Below are 19,741 nucleotides of genomic sequence, written 5' to 3'. Positions count from 1 at the left end.
TACCATTTAACTGTTGTCGGAAGTTTGGAGTTTGCTATTTTTACTGTTGATAGAGAAGAAAGAAAGAGAAAAGAACAAGGCTAAATGGGGTTTGACATTCGAATTGTGGGCTTTAGGCCCAAACTCAACTTTAACACACTGAAATATGCCACATGAAGTATCATACTGAGAACCGCTTTCATAATAGTTAACACTGAAATATGTCATATAGAGTATCATATTCCAAATTTTACCACATAAAGTGTGATATGAAGACATTTTATCATTTCAAAAGACTCATGGACTGACAAGTTCCAACATCAGTGAACTTCTTCCTGAACTGCAAAATCACAATATCTATCCGATTCCTGAAGCCAAAATAAATACCGTTGTAACAATTGCTCTAACTATTAAAACAATCGCTAAATCTTTTGAGAAGCTTAGGAACAGCTGCTTCTAACAACAAAATTACTCTACATTGTTCAATTGCACATCTCTTTCCCTTACATCAAATATCTGTCATGCGAAAAAACACCCGCCCATCCTCACTACAAAAATTCTCAACATTGAATTTTTCTGGAGTGTTGTACCCAATATCATAACCTAGAACATCACCACTAGGAACATGACCAATAACTTCACCATTAGGAACATCACCACCACAAAATCTTGTAAGTTCAACAGAAAATCAAAATAAAATAGTTGCACAAACCATACAATCTAAGTTTACACGATAACGTCATCCCCATCTAAGTTAAACAAGTGTGAAACCAAAACATGTGTCGTACCTTGCTCACCATTATGTTTATGTGGATGTGGACACCTAGGCTTTGTGTGCTCCGTAGATTGGCAGTTGCTACACTTGTACCTTCGAGATCCTAGTGTTCCTTTATCCAATCTCACTAAGGCGACGAAACAAACAACATTTACTTACTTATAACCCAAAGAAATAAAATGGTATGTGCTCCAAAAGGAATTTTCTAAAGCTAAAAGTGAGATGTACATGCATGCATGTTATTATGACTTCCCATACCTTGTAGCAATATATTTTGATATAGGTAAAAGATAAACGGACACTCTTATCAATGCCAACTATTATCCATAGGTCTATACGGAAATGAATTTTATAACATCAAACTTTCAACTTACACCCTATATCTTTGTTCAACTCGTCATCTTCCTCACGTAGGTCGGTAACTCGAGCAGTGCGTTCAACATAATTGCAGTTAATACTTGGACCTATAAAATAGTGAAACACAATGAAAATATTGTTGAAATAAAGTAGAATCAACAACTAATACAATTGGAAATATAGACATTACAAAGTTGGGACCATACCAAAGAAAAAATCGCAAAGGTAAATAAAACTTACCTCCGTCCTTCGGATGCAAGAGTGGGCATATGGGTTTTGTGTGACCTGTCTCACCATAATGGCCACACTTATTCTTGTTTGTCTCATTTTGACCTTGAAGTCTGCTAGGATTTTGCGGTCGGCATTTGGATTTTACATGTGGGGGATCATTAACTGATTGCCGATGTGTGGTTTTAGGCGGAGTAAAAAGCATCTCAAAAGAAACACGTGGGCTGCCTTCATAAGCTGGTGAAGTCTCATCGGTTATTGGATTTTCTGTTGGACTATTAGGCATCTCAAAAGGAGCATGTCGACTACCTTCAAAAGCAAATGGAGTTCGGTTCTTTGTAGAAAAAGAAGCTAAAAAAACTTTGAAAGCTTCAGTGCTTTCCGCTGTTTGGGAGGCCCACGAATATATCTGCCTACATTTGGTTGTAAGATCACTGAAACGTATAACAGAGGCCACTCAGTCAGAAAAGTTGGGTTCTCCTAATCGAACAACCGATTTAGCATCCCGTGTCCATCTCCTTAAAAAGCAGCCCTGAGGTATCACACCAACGTCCTCATGTTTGTAAACTGAAATGATATGTCTACATGGAAATCCAGATGACTCAAATAGCCCACATGAACATCTAGCATCCTGCAATACAATATTGTATCTCATAGTCAACTTTTTTTGCCTATTCAAATGGCGACTCATGGTGTACACACGAATATTGTCACCCACATCTTTTTTACCGTCTGCAGTGTACATCACTTCGTCCTTTAATTGCTTCTTAAAACAATTAAAAGCAGCTCGCGTATATATAGATGCAGCCTGATTTGCATAATCGTTCAAGTGGGTATGAAGGACTGGTTTGGTTACTTTCGTCATCACCTCTTCCCCGTGATCTCGGTGCTGGATATTTGCAACTACCACTTCCATTTTTCCAAACAGCTCAAATAATTGCATTCCAACTTTCACATGAAGCCGGATTATGGAGTTTATACTCTCACAATGTTGGGTGCTTCTGCAACCGGCAAAGAACTCACCATAGAGATATGATTCTGCCCATATCTTTTTTTTCTTGTATATCATGTTCACCCATTTGTTATTACTGACTTGGAATGTCTTCACGAGTGTTTCCCACATTTCTTCGAACTCATTGGACGAGCACTTCATAAACATAATAGAGCAGAAATCTTTTGAAAATCCAAGGATGTGGATATTTTTTAGGCAATTTTTCATAATGTGCCAATAGCACAAGCGGTGTTTTGAATTTGGGAGAGTAGATCTCACAGCCTCGCGCATCGCCGGGTCACCATCAGTGATCACTGACTTAGGGTGTTTGCCATACATCACGCCAACTAAAGATTTTAATACCCACTCGTAAGACTCCACACACTCACACGTCAACAATGCAAAACCAAACACTACTGTTTGTCGATGGTTGTTCACTCCAACAAACACAACAATTGACATCATGTACTGGTTGCTCTTATATGTTGAATCAAACAACAATACATCTCCAAAGCAACTGTAGTCCGCACGTGAGGTGGAATCTGTCCAAAATAGTTTAACCAGCTAGCCACCCTCATTTAAGTTATAATTGTAATGAAATAAGGGATCTCCCTTCACCTTGTTATCCATGAAAGCCAACAGTGTGTTGGTGTTACCATCAATATATCGATTTCTCCTATCAAGCCCCATATGATTATACAAGTCTTTCTTCAAAAAACCAACACTTGAGAAACCTCCTGCCCTATGTACAAAAACATCCATCACCTTGCATTTACGAATACCAACATCAACTAGGCTCGTAGCAAATTGCAAATCTTCTTCACTTATATTTCTATGTGATCTTAAGAACATCGAGCTCGGATCTGGTACAAGTGGATGTGTGTGTTCCCCAATAAAATCCTTCACAACCCACAAATTTGATTCAAAATCATAGCCAACTTCAAAACGGGCTTTACATTTAAACCTACTGATGGCATTCGACTCTCTGGATTTGATGTCGCGTTTTCTAGGTGTCACCCTGTTTATATTTCGTTCACCAGCAGCTGAGCATAGAAATATCCGCTTAACACTTAACACCATCATGCGCGATTCTATAAGTATCTTTACTGAACACTAAACCGACTAACTTTGCATATTGATTGTAAATTGCGAAAAGCTCCTCAGTTCGTCTTGAATGGCATAGAATAGAATGTTGCTTTGTCTGCTTCGAAAACTCTACTAGCCTCACACCCGTCACTGACTCTATCACTGTTCTCATGAATTTCAACATTTTCACCCTCCCCCATAGATGTGACATCCACAAAATCACTATATATCCTCATACGTAAAACTATCAAAACATGAATTTCGAAGCCAATCTTCTTCGTCATCAGAGAAGTGATTCATCATCGGATTGCTACATGAAACAAGTGCACTTTTAGCGCATATTCACTCGTTTTCTTACTCTACGAAGTAATCACAGTGGTAATAGTAAAAAAAAACACATAAATGCTTGAACAGTATAATGGTCAAAACCAAATAACTATGGTGCTCAAACCATGTACCACTTTGGAAAATTTCAATGTCAACTTCATTTGATTCAATATCAACTTCATTTGACATTAAATCATCCACCATTCAATTGTGAAATTTTACCTAGACATGAAAAAGAGAAGGAACCAAAAAAGAAATCAACTAACCTCATACTTATAATTGTTGAAGATCAAAGTACACTATGAGAAATGGAGGCAAGAGTTCTCAAGTTGAACGGATTTTAGTGAGAGAGAAAAGTTTAGTTCGCGCCATTCTAAATGTTAGAGGGAGAGAAGATGTGTTGTTACTTTCTTACCCTTAACTATTCATTTTGCTTGTAGCATACTCCTATTAAACTACTACATCTAGCATACGCATATTAAATTACTAAATGTAGCATAACACTATTAAACTACTAGATATAACATACTACGATTAAATTACTATATGTAGCATAGTATGATTAAATTACTAGATATAGCATATAATTAAGTATTCAACAACAAATGACATTGTAGTCTACTTGTCATTAGATATCGGTTAGATATATCATCCGACCTCATATATCATACTATTTTTTATAAGTGAATTCGGTTTATTGAAATGAGGTATGATCCGACCTCAAACTTATTAATTCGATTGTCTCTTTTCCGACTTCTTTGTTTCTGCCATTAAAGCACATCTTTTCCAACTTCTTGGTTTCTGCCATTAAAGCACAACTCTGTTTTGTTTAGAGAAGAGGGAGCATTTACGTTTTTACCCTCACTTGTCGCATTGATGTTTTTACCCTCACTTGTTGTTCACTGTTCCTTTTCCTCAAAACTTAAAGACTTGGTCAAAAATTTTAAAATGTGTGGTTCACAGCCCTGCGCACCCTAGCTTTTCAGATTGGTTATTTGGTTTTGGTTGAGGTATGTTGGTTTAAACTTGATGTTTTTTTGGCTTCCATAATACATGTTCACGAGTTGGTTCTGATCAATTCCCGGATAATATATACATACCTCCTTTAGTCAAACTGCCCTCACTTTAAGGTGTTGTTTGTTTTTTCAAGTTTCAGCATTCAGAGGTGCCCAAAATTGTTTGTTTTTCTTGGTACTCTTCAGCATTCAACGGAAATTGCCTCTTTAGCATTCCGCGGTCTCTCTCCTCCTGAACGCTGAAACTAAAAACGCGAAACACTCAATTCCTCACTTGCCCCTCATCATCAACTGCTCTCCTTTCTCTCCATCAGGTATGTTTCCATTAAAAATTTCCTGTTCAATTTCTTCAATTTCATGTTCAATTTCCAGCGATGGTGTTCTAGGGTTTCCACCTCCATTCTCTCCACTATTCCAGGTATACATAACTTAACTATCTAATAAATTCTAACTGTCGTCAATATAATCAATATATATCTCAAATACTGATAGAGGAGTAGGAATTTCACCGAAAAACTTGCGATTTCAATCAAAATTTTGAAGGGTTTTGCTTAAAATAGATTGAATTAAGTTCTCTAAGTGATTAAGGTTTCTTTAGTATTGATTTGAGTGAGGAAATCAAAGTTTCAAGTGGTGAGTTTGCTGAAATTTTTGTGTTCTTTGCTTCTTTTTCATTTTTCATCATCTAGAATTGATATTTTGAGTAGAAAGCATGATGTAGACACTACCCCATCATTATGATATGATAACCATACAAAATCCATTTTTTTGATTACCTTATTATTTGGTTTCTTGCGTAACTATATTTTGGTTAGAACGGTAATAATAATCTGTTTGCTATGTTATTAAAGCTTCTGATTGGAGAGAAATAACTCAAGAACTATTAATTATAATACATGATATTCAATTTAAGTCTTCTGTATTTGTGTTTTCTCTCTCTAGGATATTTTTCTATATTGAACAGTAATTTTTTTTTTCGTCTTCTCACATGTTAGTCAGTCAGTTTGTCTGTTTAGATAGATAATAAACTCATAAGGCAACAAACTATGTATGATATATTTTTTTTTTTTTCGCCATTCCATTTTGAGACGTAAAATGTGTTCTATTCATCACTGAAGCGTTTCTCTCTTGATTTTGTTTTTCCATGTGTTCTCTGATAAAATTACATAAGTGGACTTTTACCAATACATTTTAGTTATAGAGGCCAGTTTCTCCTTTTTATTGTTTGTATGGCACATTGTCTTATTTACTTTTATATGTATATTTTGATTCTTGTATATTTGTATAAGTATGTCCTAGGTACTGATATGCACATATAGGTGTCTGTCTTTAAGGTATATATACTTTTCTTTGCATACCATTGTTTTGTTTGTGTACAATTCCTTGATTCCTATTGAGTGACTTTAGGCATGGGTCCTCGGAAGGAGAAGCTAACTCCACGGGTTAAGGGAAAGAACAAGGCAACTCCGGATGTGGTTGAGAAATCCGCTCCAACTCCTAGGATAAAGACCGATGATGCGTGGAAAAAATGTTTCATTGAAATGTGTTTAGAAGAGGTTAATAATTATGGCTATAGTGGTACTTCACTCAAACCATAGTCATGGACTAGGATTAATGAAAAAATAAGCAAGGCCTACGATGTTCCCCACACACAAAGGTAACTCAAGAACCAATGGGACTACCTCCGAAAACAATATCAAACATGAAGAGTTTTATCAAATAGGACGAGACACGGTATCAATTTTGTTGGAGGGGTTTTAGATTTTCCGGATGATATTTGGGATGATATAATCAAGGTAGAAACCAACAACTTTTTAGTTTATACGAGTTATTAGTATACAACTACTTTGTTAGTTGTTTAACCTTATTTTCTTTTTGCTATCTATTGTTACAAATAGAAGTATCCTTTGGCGAGCCATTTTAGGAATGCTCCGTTGGCAAATAGCGAGTTGTTTGAATTTTTGTTTGAACCCACTATATCTTGTGGTGATGAAGGGTTTAACCACAAGCATCCAATTCCTGTGGTGACTCCCCATAACGTTCATACTACAGAGGTTGAGAATGTTGATAGTGCTAGCGAGGATAACCAGTTTCATGGAGCTGATTATCATGACGATCGCTTCCCATATGTCACCTACTGTAAGGAGTACAACCCTTATATATCACAAGATGTACCCTCGTCAGGCACACATACTGGCCATTCTTCCCATGTTCCAAGTGATAATGTACGTACTAGTTGTGCAGATAGTGGTACTACACCTGTACCACCTAAACAAACACAAGTTCTGACTACTTCACGAGCAAAGAGTGATACTGGAAGCTCAAAACAAAAACGTAAAAGAGATTCTCCTGAACCAGATCCTCTTGTGAAGAGTATTGGAGAGCTTGTAGAGATGGTGAAAACTAAAACCATGGGAGATAGAAAACTTGTGGATGAATGTGTTTTGCAATTGGAAGAGTTATGCCTCTTGGATTTGTTAGAGGGTGGGCCATTCAACATTCAACATTCAACATTCAACATTCAAAGGCTAAAAAAAACAAACGACCCCTTAGTTTCATTTTTTTTCCTAATAATGTAATAATTGATCTTCTTTTACAAATTACACCCATAAAATCAAAACCTGGGTTTGGATTAAGTACTGGTCTATTGCAGTACTTCAATTCCAGCCGTTCTGGTTTTCATGCTTACATAGTTACAATGGAACTAGTACTCAATGGATCCCGTACTCTTATAATCATTTAGATAGCAAATATGTCCTTAAATCAACAACAGGGATAACATAAAAGATAAAAAATGTAAGATAACAACTTAAACTAACAAGAAAATAATACTCAATGATCTCAATCTCTTACTGTGTGGTCTTCTTCTTCCAGGATGACATCATCTTCCTGATATCAGCAGAGCTAACCGCACCAGATACTACAAGGTTATACTCATCCCAAGTGACTATCCCACGGTATTTTTCTGACATTCCTTTTGCATAGTTGGAGGGACAGCCAGCACTTTTGCAAATCAAAAGAATCTCTTCTTTCCCTGGATGAGTAGGAGTGGTTAATGAAGAAGATGCCAATGCACTGGCAGGTTCCATAAAGGGAGAACTAGTGATTTTCATACTAGCGACCTTGTCTCTAGTGATCTTATGCTCTGATTATATCATCGAGCAAATCGGAGGAGCAATCCCCTCGATCCTTTGACTCATTAGGGTCAATCTCTCAGTGATCTGCTTATTAGAGTCAGAGTTGGATGCCATGCTTTTCTGGTTTCTTGCAAGTATTGACTCCACCCCAGTAATCAGTTTTGCCAGAGAGGTAGTATTTGATATCTGAGTATTTCGCAATACCCCTTTCAGATACATCCAGATATCTCTATCAGTTAGAATGCCAAACAAGGAGGATCACTACACCAGATCTGTTGAAAAAAGACAGACAGATATGTCGTTTTTCCATAAAAACGACACTTTCTTAGTGTCAGGTGGTGGGCAGTCGTTTTTTTTCTACTACACTTGACATGTGTCGTTTTTTATTTTTACAATTTTTTTTAAAAAAGGCTGAATCAGGACCAAAAAAAGGTCCCTATCCCAAAATCTATTTCATGGCCCAAAGAAGCCCACCCAGTACAAGCTAATTGGATACATTCTTCTCTAGTAGACCAAAATCCCTTTAGAAGCCCAACCTACATTCTTCTCTAGTACACACAGGATAAAAAAAGATGAACAATCCCCAAAACATTAACAAAATTAATTAATGACGTAGTAAACTAATAATAAAGAAAAGGGAAAGATGAAAATTTTTCAGCAACATCTTTTAGTGAGATACGCGAATAAGAGATGCTGATGTTACGAAACCCTGTCCTTATGACATTATATCGCAGCCTAACAATCAAGTTGTGGGTTCGATCTGAATTGAAAGTGCTTGCAAACTTGTCTGCAATATTTCTGAACAGCTCCAAGTCTCCCACACGAACAGCCTGAAAAATACATTCCACATTGGTTAGCTCCACAAGAATCACACAGATATAAAGGTAAGGGATATATAACTAATGACTCCTCAGCAGACACCAAACTTTTACAAACAATTGAATGTTATTCATTACTGGAAAGCTTAGTCAAACAGGCAGACAGACTCAAACTGAACGGTCAAAGTCCTTAACCTAACTGGAACGTGAAGATTTTGCATGTTTACCTTAACAACAATAATAAAAAAGGAAATGGATATGTCAAACTCAGAAACCAGGAACTAGTTAGCAAAAATACAACATGTCTTACTTTGCAAGGCTCAGAAATTTGATGCATTCCCTCAACATGTTCCCACAATTCAATGCAACGTCTTTGTTATCATAGCTGTTAAGAAAATCACAATAATTTGCATAAATGCACCACTAGAAAGCTTTGTCAACAAAACTAAACTAATGCCATCTCTGACTTTGTTTCTAGCAGAACTAAATAACCATTTCAAGAACCTCCTCTCATTTAAAGAACCTTTTATGTATAATTTTTAGACTATGTTACAAGGACACGCTGTATTTTAAACTTAATCCGTGTCGGATAGGTATCCAAGTGTCACACGGACACATATCGAAAACATATTGTATTTGATATACCTCAATATTTGATATTTCGACGTGTTAGACACTCCGTATCAGATACGGACTTACCTATCCATGTCAATTTAACATAGTTTTTAGATCAGTAACTCTATTTAAGGCCATAAAAGACGTTACCCAAACTTATAAATGCCCTGCATTAGTTGTTTTTTTTATAAGTAAAATTTATTGATTACGATGTAAAAAAAGTACAAGTGTGAGAGAGAAACTCACTTACATAGTTATATGAGTCGACTAAAAAAGAGATCCAACACTCGGCTCTGTTTCTCTCCTTGTCTCAAACAAACTTTTTATTATTTCTACCCAACCATTGAAAATGGAGAATCTGAGGTTGAAACCATTAAAGATGATCAATTTAAGCTTCAGAATACCATATTATACTGAATGGGGTCAGAGTATTCTAGTGTGTGGTTCGGAACCTTTGCTTGGTTCATGGAATGTGAAGAAAGGTTTGGCTTTAACTCCTTCTTTCCAAGGGGAGGAACTCATCTGGTCTGGAAAAATTTCAGTCCCTACTGGTTTTCATGCCCAATATGGTTATTGTTTGGTCGATAAAGATAAAAATGTTCTGAGATCTGAGGCTGGTAACAAACGCAAAATATTATTGCCGGATACAATTCAGGACAGACAAGTGATGGAGCTCCGTGACCTCTGGCAGGTGTTTATTTTGTTTCATTTATGTATAAAGATCATTTATTTTGTCTTCCTTATGTATATCATATATTACATCATTTAAAGTTTTGGAGAATCATATATTTATGACACTTTGATGTTTCAGAGTGTGAGTGTATGCTAATACAAATTTTCACACTCTTAGGAAGCAACCACTTAACGCTAATGTTTTCTAAATATTTAGCCAGTTACTCAAGGGGAATAACAATGAACCAAGATGTGGTTAACAGTGTCCTGTGTGTTACCCAACGTGGTTCTTCAGTGCTTCATTTTACTACTTTGTCAGTGCCTTTGCTTTTAAAAGATCGAAATGGGAAATCAGTACCCTCACTCAACATTCTGTGACCCCCTTTGCTTAAAAAAGAGACATTTTGTGTGCCGATGAATCTACACGTTGATGGTATGCTCACATGCACTCACACACCTATACCATGGTTGTTTGATTCACATGTGGGTATGTGACAACTTTCTTTATTTGTATAAATATTGCAATTTGATAAAAGAAAAAAGATTCACCTGAGATTTCACTCCATTATGTGAGTCCAGGTTTTTTAGAATACAAAAAAAATAAAATACAGACCTCTCCAAACTCCAATATCATAAGGCAAAAAGCTTTTTAGAATACAAAAAAAATAAAATAGTAAGCCTTTAGACCACTCAAGTGACTTCATGCTTAGAAATACAGAATAGAATTAATCTAAGAAATTCATTCCTGTTTTTTGCTTTTCCATTATTGCTAAACTGACTGAGAACTCGTTTTTCTTTTCAGTCTAGTAAGTCTTGTTTGTTTGTGGACTAAACAAAAGACAATATGAAAGATTAACAAACTCGGATTTTTTATCACTTGGTATGAACTATCAAATTTCCAGGTTTACCTGGTCAACAAGCATCCCAAGGCCCATGCTATCCATAAAATCTCTGACCCCAGTCCCACCATTTGACTGACTTGCTGATTTAAATTCTTCCCTTGCCTTTTCAGGATTTATCTGTGAGAGAAAGATTCCAATAAAATACCATAGCAAATATGTGTTTAATAGGCAGTATACACATACATAATGTTGTAGACACCCGTACATATAACTCTACCTACACACCTCAAGGGCAAACAACGGAGAATCTGGACCTTCAACTGATACTAGCATCCCTCCAGTCAAATTCTAGCAAAAATGACACCACATTCATCATTACAAATCTAGCATAGGCAACTGTTGAAATGATAAACATGAATAATAATAATAATAATAATAATCATCATCATCTAGCATAGTCTTCTTCATTCCTTTATTTCCCCCAACAGTAGCCGAACAATCACAGCCCATTTGTTGCATTGGACTTGGAAGCCAAGTGTTGAGGCAGGTGCTTTGCGAGCTGCTTGCAGAAGACTCTCTTTTGCATGTGTACTTTAAGTCTCTAACTGAATGGTGCGAATCTTCCCCAGATAGAACAGGTACCGGTAGAACTGCGAAAGGAAAATTAGGTGGGGGGTATTAACACACTCCACAGAAATGAAACCAGTTATGATACGCCAAAAACAATAATAATAACAGAAACAACTACAAATTCAAAGGTATCAAGTTATACTAGCATTGGCGTAAATAAGACTACCAACTCCTCTAAAATTCCTAATCCATGACAAATAGATCTAAGTCAATATTTCAAGAACAAATTCTACCCCAGCCCCTCTTAGAAATTTATGTAAGATTATGATAAACGCCAAAAAAAGAAACTATGGATCCAAAGCTATGTTACATAGACACATCATATTTTAAAAGTAATCCGTGTTGGATTTGTCTCCACATTTCACACACATTCTGTACGTAATATACCTAAATTTTTGGTATTTCGCCCTGTAGGACATGGGAACACCGACACACGTATCCTTTGACAGTGTAACTAACTGCAATTGAATCTCAAAATGCAATTGAATTATAACTAACTGATACTTTTGTAACCATTACTAGTCATTTCCACCATAACATTAATGTTTTCTAATAAGGAGACAACACATTATAAGTCATTTCAAGCTTTATTTCATATCTTCACATCACAAAAAACCAATACCAATCAATAATAAGCTAAAAACATATCCAAAATAAACATTTAACATTTATACAAAAATTTAGGGCTATGAAAGCAAGGTTTGTTTACTTACTGATGATATTAAAACGATCATCAAACAGCTGAAAGTGAACAATCTGTAATGATTAAGAAGTGATCGAAATCAATCAAAACATCAATTGAAGTGATCGAAATTAAAACTGAAATCATTTATTTGGGATCGAAATCAAAAGATCAATTTAAGTGATCAAAATTACCTGAAGAAAGATCGTATGTGATTAAGAAGAGAGTGATTTGAGAGCGATTTGAGATTCGAGAGTGATGTGCAATTCGAGAGAGAGTTGAGAGCAAGGGTTTTCTTATTTTTGTGAAGAGAACGAATGAGTGAAAAGTGATTTTTTTTTTCTTTTTGTCTATGATCCGACGCCTCACGGGGACTTCAACGACACACGTGGCGCGTGCTCATAACAGACTAAAGAAGGGCGTTGGTAGTCTTGTCTTTTTTTCGAACTAGCCATTTGGCCCGGCCTATGGCCGGACTTGTTACATAGATAGCTAATGACTCAAAAGCTTAAAGTCCACTTGAATACATAATATATGTATATTGATAGCTAATAATTCATTGTTTATAATATATGTATACTTTGTTTGAAGGGTTTATATTATTCTAAATTTTTTTTAGAAAGGTTTTGATTCTATTTTTGGGTTATTATTGTCTTAAATAATATTTTTTATCATCCTCATCTATATAAATTATCAAAATATAACGCAACAATTAAAGAATAGAACACTCAAAACATACTATATGTTTAAGCGATAACCAAATTATATTCATTGCCCACAATGTTCTTGTTGTTGAGTTGCACATAACCTATGTCATATCTAACTATGAGTCAATAAGTTTAATATTGAGATATATAGAAATTTTATATCCAAAACATCAATGAGTAAATACTGAAATTTAACCAATAATAACAAAGCTCAAGTTGAGTCCAGTACAAAAGTTTGAAAGCTCCAAAAAATTGAGCCAAGAGGTATAGCTATAATATATATCTAAGGATATCGGAATAATGTGAATCATAAATAATTTATTTTAATTATTTAAGAGGACCACCTAAAAACTACCTATATGACTTATTATTGAGTAAATTGATAGATGAATCAGAAGAATAAACGAAAAGTTTGATAATAAATGATTTAATGACGCATTGAAATAAACATATTCTACTTTAACAATGCTTTTATCCTATTAGGAGTCATGCATCTTCGTCGAATTTCATAATTTTGGCGTAGCTAGACTTAGTTACTTTGGGTACATGCATAAACTCATACCGCATTGCTACACTGAAACAATTTTATTCTTACCTTGTCTCATCATGGCTTAGATCATATCCATTCATCAGCTAAATTATGTACACAATACAACATCAAAAGTAATATTTCTTCAAATGTCATGTACCCTTGCGTTAGACATCAACACCCCCTGAATAAGAAGGGTCGTTGCTTCATTTTGTAGTATTACACTTAGGATTACATACCAATTGCCCCCTAACGGTTGAAACCATCTTTGATTGCTATGGCTAACAAACCAATCATAACAATTGACCTGCTCCCATTTATTGAGAAAATAGTACAGAAGAAATTTACAGACCGGATAAAAAATAACTGCACCACCATCCACTACAATCTACAGGTTCCATATGCCCTCCAGACTTAATGAATCACCCTTTCAATGTGACACCATGAAAAAGGACTACAATTGTAGCCATCGGTCTCCGTTAATAAAGTTCCTGTTAAAGTTCCTATCCAGAAATGGTCTCGCTTCCTCATCTCTGAATGATATGGCCCATGGCACTTGCCTCTTTAAATCGGCTCCTCTTCCCTTGCATTTGTACTCCCCTAACCACACAGTCCTGTAGATTTTAAGAGAGATTAGTTCTAAATAAAAAGAATTTATAAACGAAATTTTGGGAAAATAAATTATACTCTTGGAAGTTTATTAAGGGAAGGATCATTACCCTCTCCTTGAAGGGTCTCCCCAGTCCATCCAGCCCGAAGGTTTATAATGCCATCCAAGTCACGTATGAACAGACCACTCTTGAAAATATACCCCAATTTTCCCAAAGTATATCGTCCCAGTCCCGTTTATTGTACACTTTACAAAAGAAAACCTTGTGTCCTCTCCACAGCCGAACTCCTATGCGAAGCTGCGATTGCTCCTGATCCTGTAGCTGTTGAATTAAGCGTGCACTCCTGATTCCAGAAACCACCTTCTATATCAAAAATTGCAGAAAAACTGAAAACGCCAGCAAAGCGAAACTATTATATTTTTCAAAGAGTTTGAAAAAGTCGGCGAATATGCACCGTGTCAAAGCATCATCGGAAGAACTTAAGCTTGAATACTTTATTTACGCCAGAAGAACTTGTTCTTGCAATTGGCTATATATGGTCAACTGATTCCTTTGAGCTTGGGCTTGGTTGTGCATTTGGCATGCCTGATTGAGCATAGTAGGTTTCTACTTGGGTCGTCTTAGTGTAGTAGCTCACTGGGGCCCTCGGTATCCCGACGTTGGAATAGTCCGAGGGTTCTTGGTATTTATAGATCCTCCCAACTCCGATCCCAAGTGGCAATTCAATCAGAAAAATCGAAAGTCAGAGCTACACGGCCAAGATTACTACAGAAAAGGTTGCAAAACAGAAAAGGTTGCAAGTCCATGACTGTGTTTGGGAGGATGACTTGGGTAGAGGAGGATTTTGAGTGTTGTATTACACAAATTTATCTTGTTCCAGATCTTAAAGGTCTTCTTTTTTGTATTTTTAATTGCCAAATAAACCTTTCAAAAACCTTTATCCATTTCATAATTTCCACTGTTCCACTTATCTTGATTAAACCATTACAATTACATTTGATAGATTTTCTACAAGTTTTTCTTGTTCCTACCTTCCACCATATTTAAACAGATTTTCTGTTATATGAAAAAATCATAGACAGTGTAAAGTCGTAAAGAAATCATGAATATCCGAGAAAGAGTTTCACATTTTCATATACAATATTGATGGAAAGATAAACATCCGAATATGATTTGCATGCATAGAATAGGAAGTTACAGAAAGTTATTACATAACGGTAACTTCTACAATATATGATCTCAGACCATGTACACTACCCTTAAAATGCCAATCCCAAATAAACACACATCAATCAATCCCTTGACACGAAAACTGACCTGGACTTTATCCCTAAAAACTTGTCTATACCACCAATATTGTGACCACTTTATAGCCAGCTTTATTTTGAAGTAGGAACTGGAACTCTTATCTGTCTTGGTTGCACAACTTGCAAATGGTTGCAGCGTAGGGATTGAAATGGGCGCAGTGGTTGCAAAACTATGAGTCTGGGTTACCATGCCAGTCCACATCAACCAGGCCACTCCAGTGCTTGAACCAAGTTCTTGAAGTAATTACGGGTCATGCTGGTCAGCTCACATAGCTTTGTACGGAACTCGTTGAAATATCCAGGTGGGTCATATCCATGAAGGTAAAACGGTAACTCTTTCTCTGCACATTGATGAAGCCGTTCTAAATAAAACTCCGCCTGTTCTTGAAGGAACTCAAAAAACTGCCTCTTCTTTTGTTCATGCTCAGCTCGGGTAAATAGTATCCATAGGCATAGGTCCATTTAAGAAACCAAGCATTCAATTATCCGCAACCGGGCCCTGTTGTGAACTCGAAGTTACGCTTCCGATACACATGCATTGTGTGTACTTTTTTTTTTATAGGATCACATTGTATGTACACCAGCTTCTCGAAACTCTTACCTTTCATTTTCTGTAAATCCGTGATTGCCTTTTGCCTTGACAACTGATTGGCTGCCCATCTTACATAGTAATGAATATATCTATATGACAATCTTTTAGCCAAATCTCTTGAAATTACATATGCAGGTCATAAGCATGTTACCTTGGTTTTTCTCAATTGGTCGCTTGCACTTTGGACAGTACATGCAAGCCTTGGTATTAGCTAATTTCCAGACCATATTTCTGAACTCATCCTTATTCTTAAATATCCACTTGCCCACGGTGTCGCAGTCCACTGGACTATGAGCATCCTCGATACAGTTCCAGCAGAAACTATGTGTGCAGTTGCAAGAAACATCGTAGTTTTGTCTACCACGCAACAAAAAATATTATAGCAGAATAAAACAGCTCGGCGCACACCACTTCATCATAGAGCTGCTTACTTTGTAACCATAATAAGAGCAGTAAAATGGGCAGACATATGATTTTAAACCATTACCATAAGCTCCTCTGTACTTATCAGCAAATCCACATACCTATGAACCCCACATTGAAAAACGCGGCTCCTTTGCCATATCCTTTGAGTGTAAATAATTGTCTTAATAAGGATCATTTTTTTACACACTTGGAACAGGGTCTTATGTTGATTTGGTAGGATTTGAAATACTGTGACCGGCTTCCAAAAATGGAGTCGATGACATTAGCTTTAATGGTGGTGGAGGCATTGTCCTCGAAGGAGGTGGAGGCATAGTTCTTGGAGGCGGGGGAGGCATCACAGTTGACAGTGTATGGACCAATTTCTTTGGAGGCGGTATGTATGAAATGTTTTAAGAATTGGAATCCTCTAAAAGTGGACTCGGCTTAACAAATTCTGAATTCTCGCAAGAAGTTAGAAAAACAAAGCCAATATTTGAAAAACAATAATATAAGTTACTATTAGAGGGGTGAGCCGTATGATATAAGAACATCCCCGCATTTTGGACCCGTGAGGCAATTCTAAATCAATACATGCAACACCTCGTGCATTGATCCGGATGTGGGAGAATTGGAGAAAACAAAGAATACAATTTGGAAAACCGGATGTCAATCACCGGAGGCTTAACGAATGTGATGGGACATTTGAGGGATACAACCAGAAGCGTCGGGGATAATTGGGTATAACTCTTCTGTTAGGGTTAATACCAATTCAAACACAGACAATGTTTGAGAAGCTAAAGGGTTGGTTTATCAAGAAAAGAGAAGCGCTCTACAAACCACTTATCCAAAGTGAATGTGATGCAGCAAAATAACTATGGGCTTGGCTCTTTGACATTTTCAAGGTAACTCCAATTATCAATCTGCAAGGTGTGTCAGCTGCGACAAAATTCCTAAGCCCAATCAGAAAGGACCTATGGAATTCAGGTGTTGCTAGGAAGCAAAGCTGTTTTTGGGTTCACCTCCGTCATCTTCAAAGCAAGTCCTGCAAATGCCGTCTCCCACGGATAATAGCAATCAAGGCGGGTACATCCGGTTTCTTCCAAAGAATGCCCAACAACCGGTTCTTCCATTAGGTATGTTCATCATCAATTTTTCATTAAAAATTCTATTATTGCAGTTATTAAATTTTGTCTTAACCTTTCAGTTTCTTGATAATGCAATTTGATAATTACGATGATGTCATGTAATGAATACAACTCATCGTTAAATTCAAAGAAACAAATAATTCAAACCGACGTTAAATTTAAAGATACACGCATAAAAACTTTACTAATTCAAAATTCAAAATTCAAAAATTCAAACAATGAAGAATTAGGAACACATAGTTCATCGACAATTGAGAAGAACTTAGTGGGGGAAATTCTATTGTTGTTGTTGATGATTTTTGAGACCCATGGAGAAAGAAGAATTGCAATTGAGAAAAAAAGCCTATCAATAACGATAATGGTAGAAGAATCGCTTGAACAATTTCCATTTCCATTCCCATTACCATTAATTGAATAAGAATGAAATGAATGTATCACCACCACCAATCATTTCTTCTTCTTCATTTGAGAAATTGAGTAAATCTTCAATGACGAAATTTCGTTGGGTTTTTTTTTTCCTCGTGTGAATTGGGTGGTTTGGGTGTTGTAGTACAAATTTCGGAGTGATTCCATTATGGGGAATTTTTAGGGTTTACTGAGTTGGAAGAGAAGAAGGTTGTTTTTTTTAGAGAGAAAGAGGGAGTTGTTTGTTGTGTTTTTTCTGAGAGGGAGATAGTGAAACATTAGGCAATAAACTTACTCTGTATATCAAAATCCAATCCAAATGATCATATCATATGAACTCAAAACAAAGTTACAATAGAAAAAAAAAAAAAAAAAAAAAAAAAAGTCAAACCTCGTGGAGAAGGGACAATATAAGCTTCCAGGCTTAGGAAAAAAGTTCTCTTATAGCACGAAGCTTCTCTTCGGGGTTTTTTCTCTGAAGAAGAAGGTTGTGTAGTAACTCCAGTGCAGTTTCTCACAATGAAAAGACGACAACTATTAGTTTGCTAACTGGGTTTGAACGGGAGGGGAAAAAAAACGAAATGATTGCCTGCAAAAGGAAATCAAGATAATTGAAAGTGGTTCCAACAAAGAGGATTGAAAGTTTTGGAAGAAGAGATGAATAAGAGAAAAACTTTGAAGAGATGATTTTTTTTTTGAGAGTTTGGGAGTGTTCTGTAGAATAGAAAAAAAAAATATAAAAAAGATTTTTATCTATTTTGGGTTACGAACAATTGAATCGGCAAAAAAAGACGTAGAAACTCTAAGCCTTTGATCTGAAACACGGTACTAAAATGAAAAAGAACTTCTTGTTTTGTTTGGAGATAAGATTTAAGGAGTAAGAATGGAGATAAAATTTAAGAATAGAGATAAGATTTAAAAAAGGTTTTTATCTACTTATCTATGGGCTACAAACAATTGAAATCGCAAAAAAAGAGGGGCGTAGAATTCATTTTTTTAGGTAAAATCTGATGTGTCAGTCTGAGAGAAAAAATAGGAGCTGACGTGGGTCACTGGGAGCATTCTCAACTACTCGGTATTAATGGTCTTAGATATCTGGTGTAGTGGATATTACATATAAATCCTCTATAAGAGCAGGGTCAAGTATCATCCCCAAGTTGGCAGCACATAGAGTTGCTATCTTTTTTATTTGTGCTTTGTCTTGCCCTTGAGGGATATCAGAAGAACTCATCCTTTGCTGAATAGGTGGAACATTGGTAATACTATGCGTAATAGTGTTGGAAGTGGATCCCAGCGGAGATGTTATGTCGATAATAGGATCTGATAAATTCTGAAAATTAGGGTTTATAGCACCACAACTCACCTATTCTGCATTCCTCGCAACGGTGTCTAGAATCTTTCTGGCTTCTATAGGATCAGACATTGTAAAATTAGGTAAAACAAAGTAAGGAGCTTTATATCTAGCAATTGTTAAGGTATAGTTGGTGTTCCTACTCAATGGGTCCCGTACTCAAGTACTCAACTATGTGCATTTTCTAGTTGTGAAGTATGTATAGGCCCAATTATGAAAAGGATGCCAGCTCAGCAGACGTCATATGGGAGTCAGAGTAATATGATAGAGTAGGAGCATAGGAACCGAGCCAGGGAAAGGACCAGGTCAGTGGGACACCGAGTGGGATGTATCTTAATAATATAAAATGGGAAGTATGCGATCCTAGCCGAGAAACCCTAGATCGCGGACGTGGCAAGTGTACGGCAGGAAGGGGATCAGTCGGATGGGAGGACAGCTGGACGATTAGGAAGTGAGAAGAAACCAGTATAAAGAGAAGGAGATGGGAAGAGAAAAGAGGAGACCACACAGTTAGAGAGAGAGGGAGTGTTGTGA

General features: G+C 36.4%; 2 protein-coding genes and 1 long non-coding RNA gene across 3 annotated transcripts; all 3 read right to left on the bottom strand.

The window, feature by feature from the left end:
• Positions 1-1,796: 1,796 nt before the first annotated feature.
• Positions 1,797-2,792, bottom strand: LOC147498441 (protein FAR1-RELATED SEQUENCE 5-like). The gene has a single exon (XM_086563235.1). The coding sequence runs from the start codon at positions 2,790-2,792 to the stop codon at positions 1,797-1,799; it is 996 nt and encodes a 331-aa protein (XP_086419361.1).
• Positions 2,793-2,894: 102 nt separating this feature from the next.
• Positions 2,895-3,410, bottom strand: LOC147498440 (protein FAR1-RELATED SEQUENCE 5-like). The gene has a single exon (XM_086563234.1). It carries the CDS (start codon positions 3,408-3,410, stop codon positions 2,895-2,897), a length of 516 nt encoding a protein of 171 aa, XP_086419360.1.
• Positions 3,411-8,393: 4,983 nt separating this feature from the next.
• LOC147498439 (uncharacterized) lies at positions 8,394-12,539 on the bottom strand. Its single transcript, XR_015195489.1, has 6 exons — positions 12,350-12,539; positions 12,187-12,229; positions 11,129-11,493; positions 10,910-11,020; positions 9,025-9,099; positions 8,394-8,726 (listed from the first exon to the last, which is right to left on the bottom strand). It is a non-coding gene; the product is annotated as an uncharacterized LOC147498439 (long non-coding RNA).
• Positions 12,540-19,741: the final 7,202 nt, after the last annotated feature.

Source organism: Coptis chinensis, chromosome 5, assembly GCF_015680905.1.
Source record: "Coptis chinensis isolate HL-2020 chromosome 5, ASM1568090v1, whole genome shotgun sequence".
In the NCBI taxonomy this organism is placed as follows: Eukaryota; Viridiplantae; Streptophyta; class Magnoliopsida; order Ranunculales; family Ranunculaceae; genus Coptis; species Coptis chinensis.
Note: the sequence above shows the minus strand (reverse complement) of the source record. Positions and strands in the feature narration are given on the sequence as shown.

Coding starts and splice junctions, on each gene's coding strand:
- LOC147498441 (XM_086563235.1), bottom strand. CDS start 2,792: ATGTCAATTGTTGTGTTTGTTGGAGTGAACAACCATCGACAAACAGTA.
- LOC147498440 (XM_086563234.1), bottom strand. CDS start 3,410: ATGGTGTTAAGTGTTAAGCGGATATTTCTATGCTCAGCTGCTGGTGAA.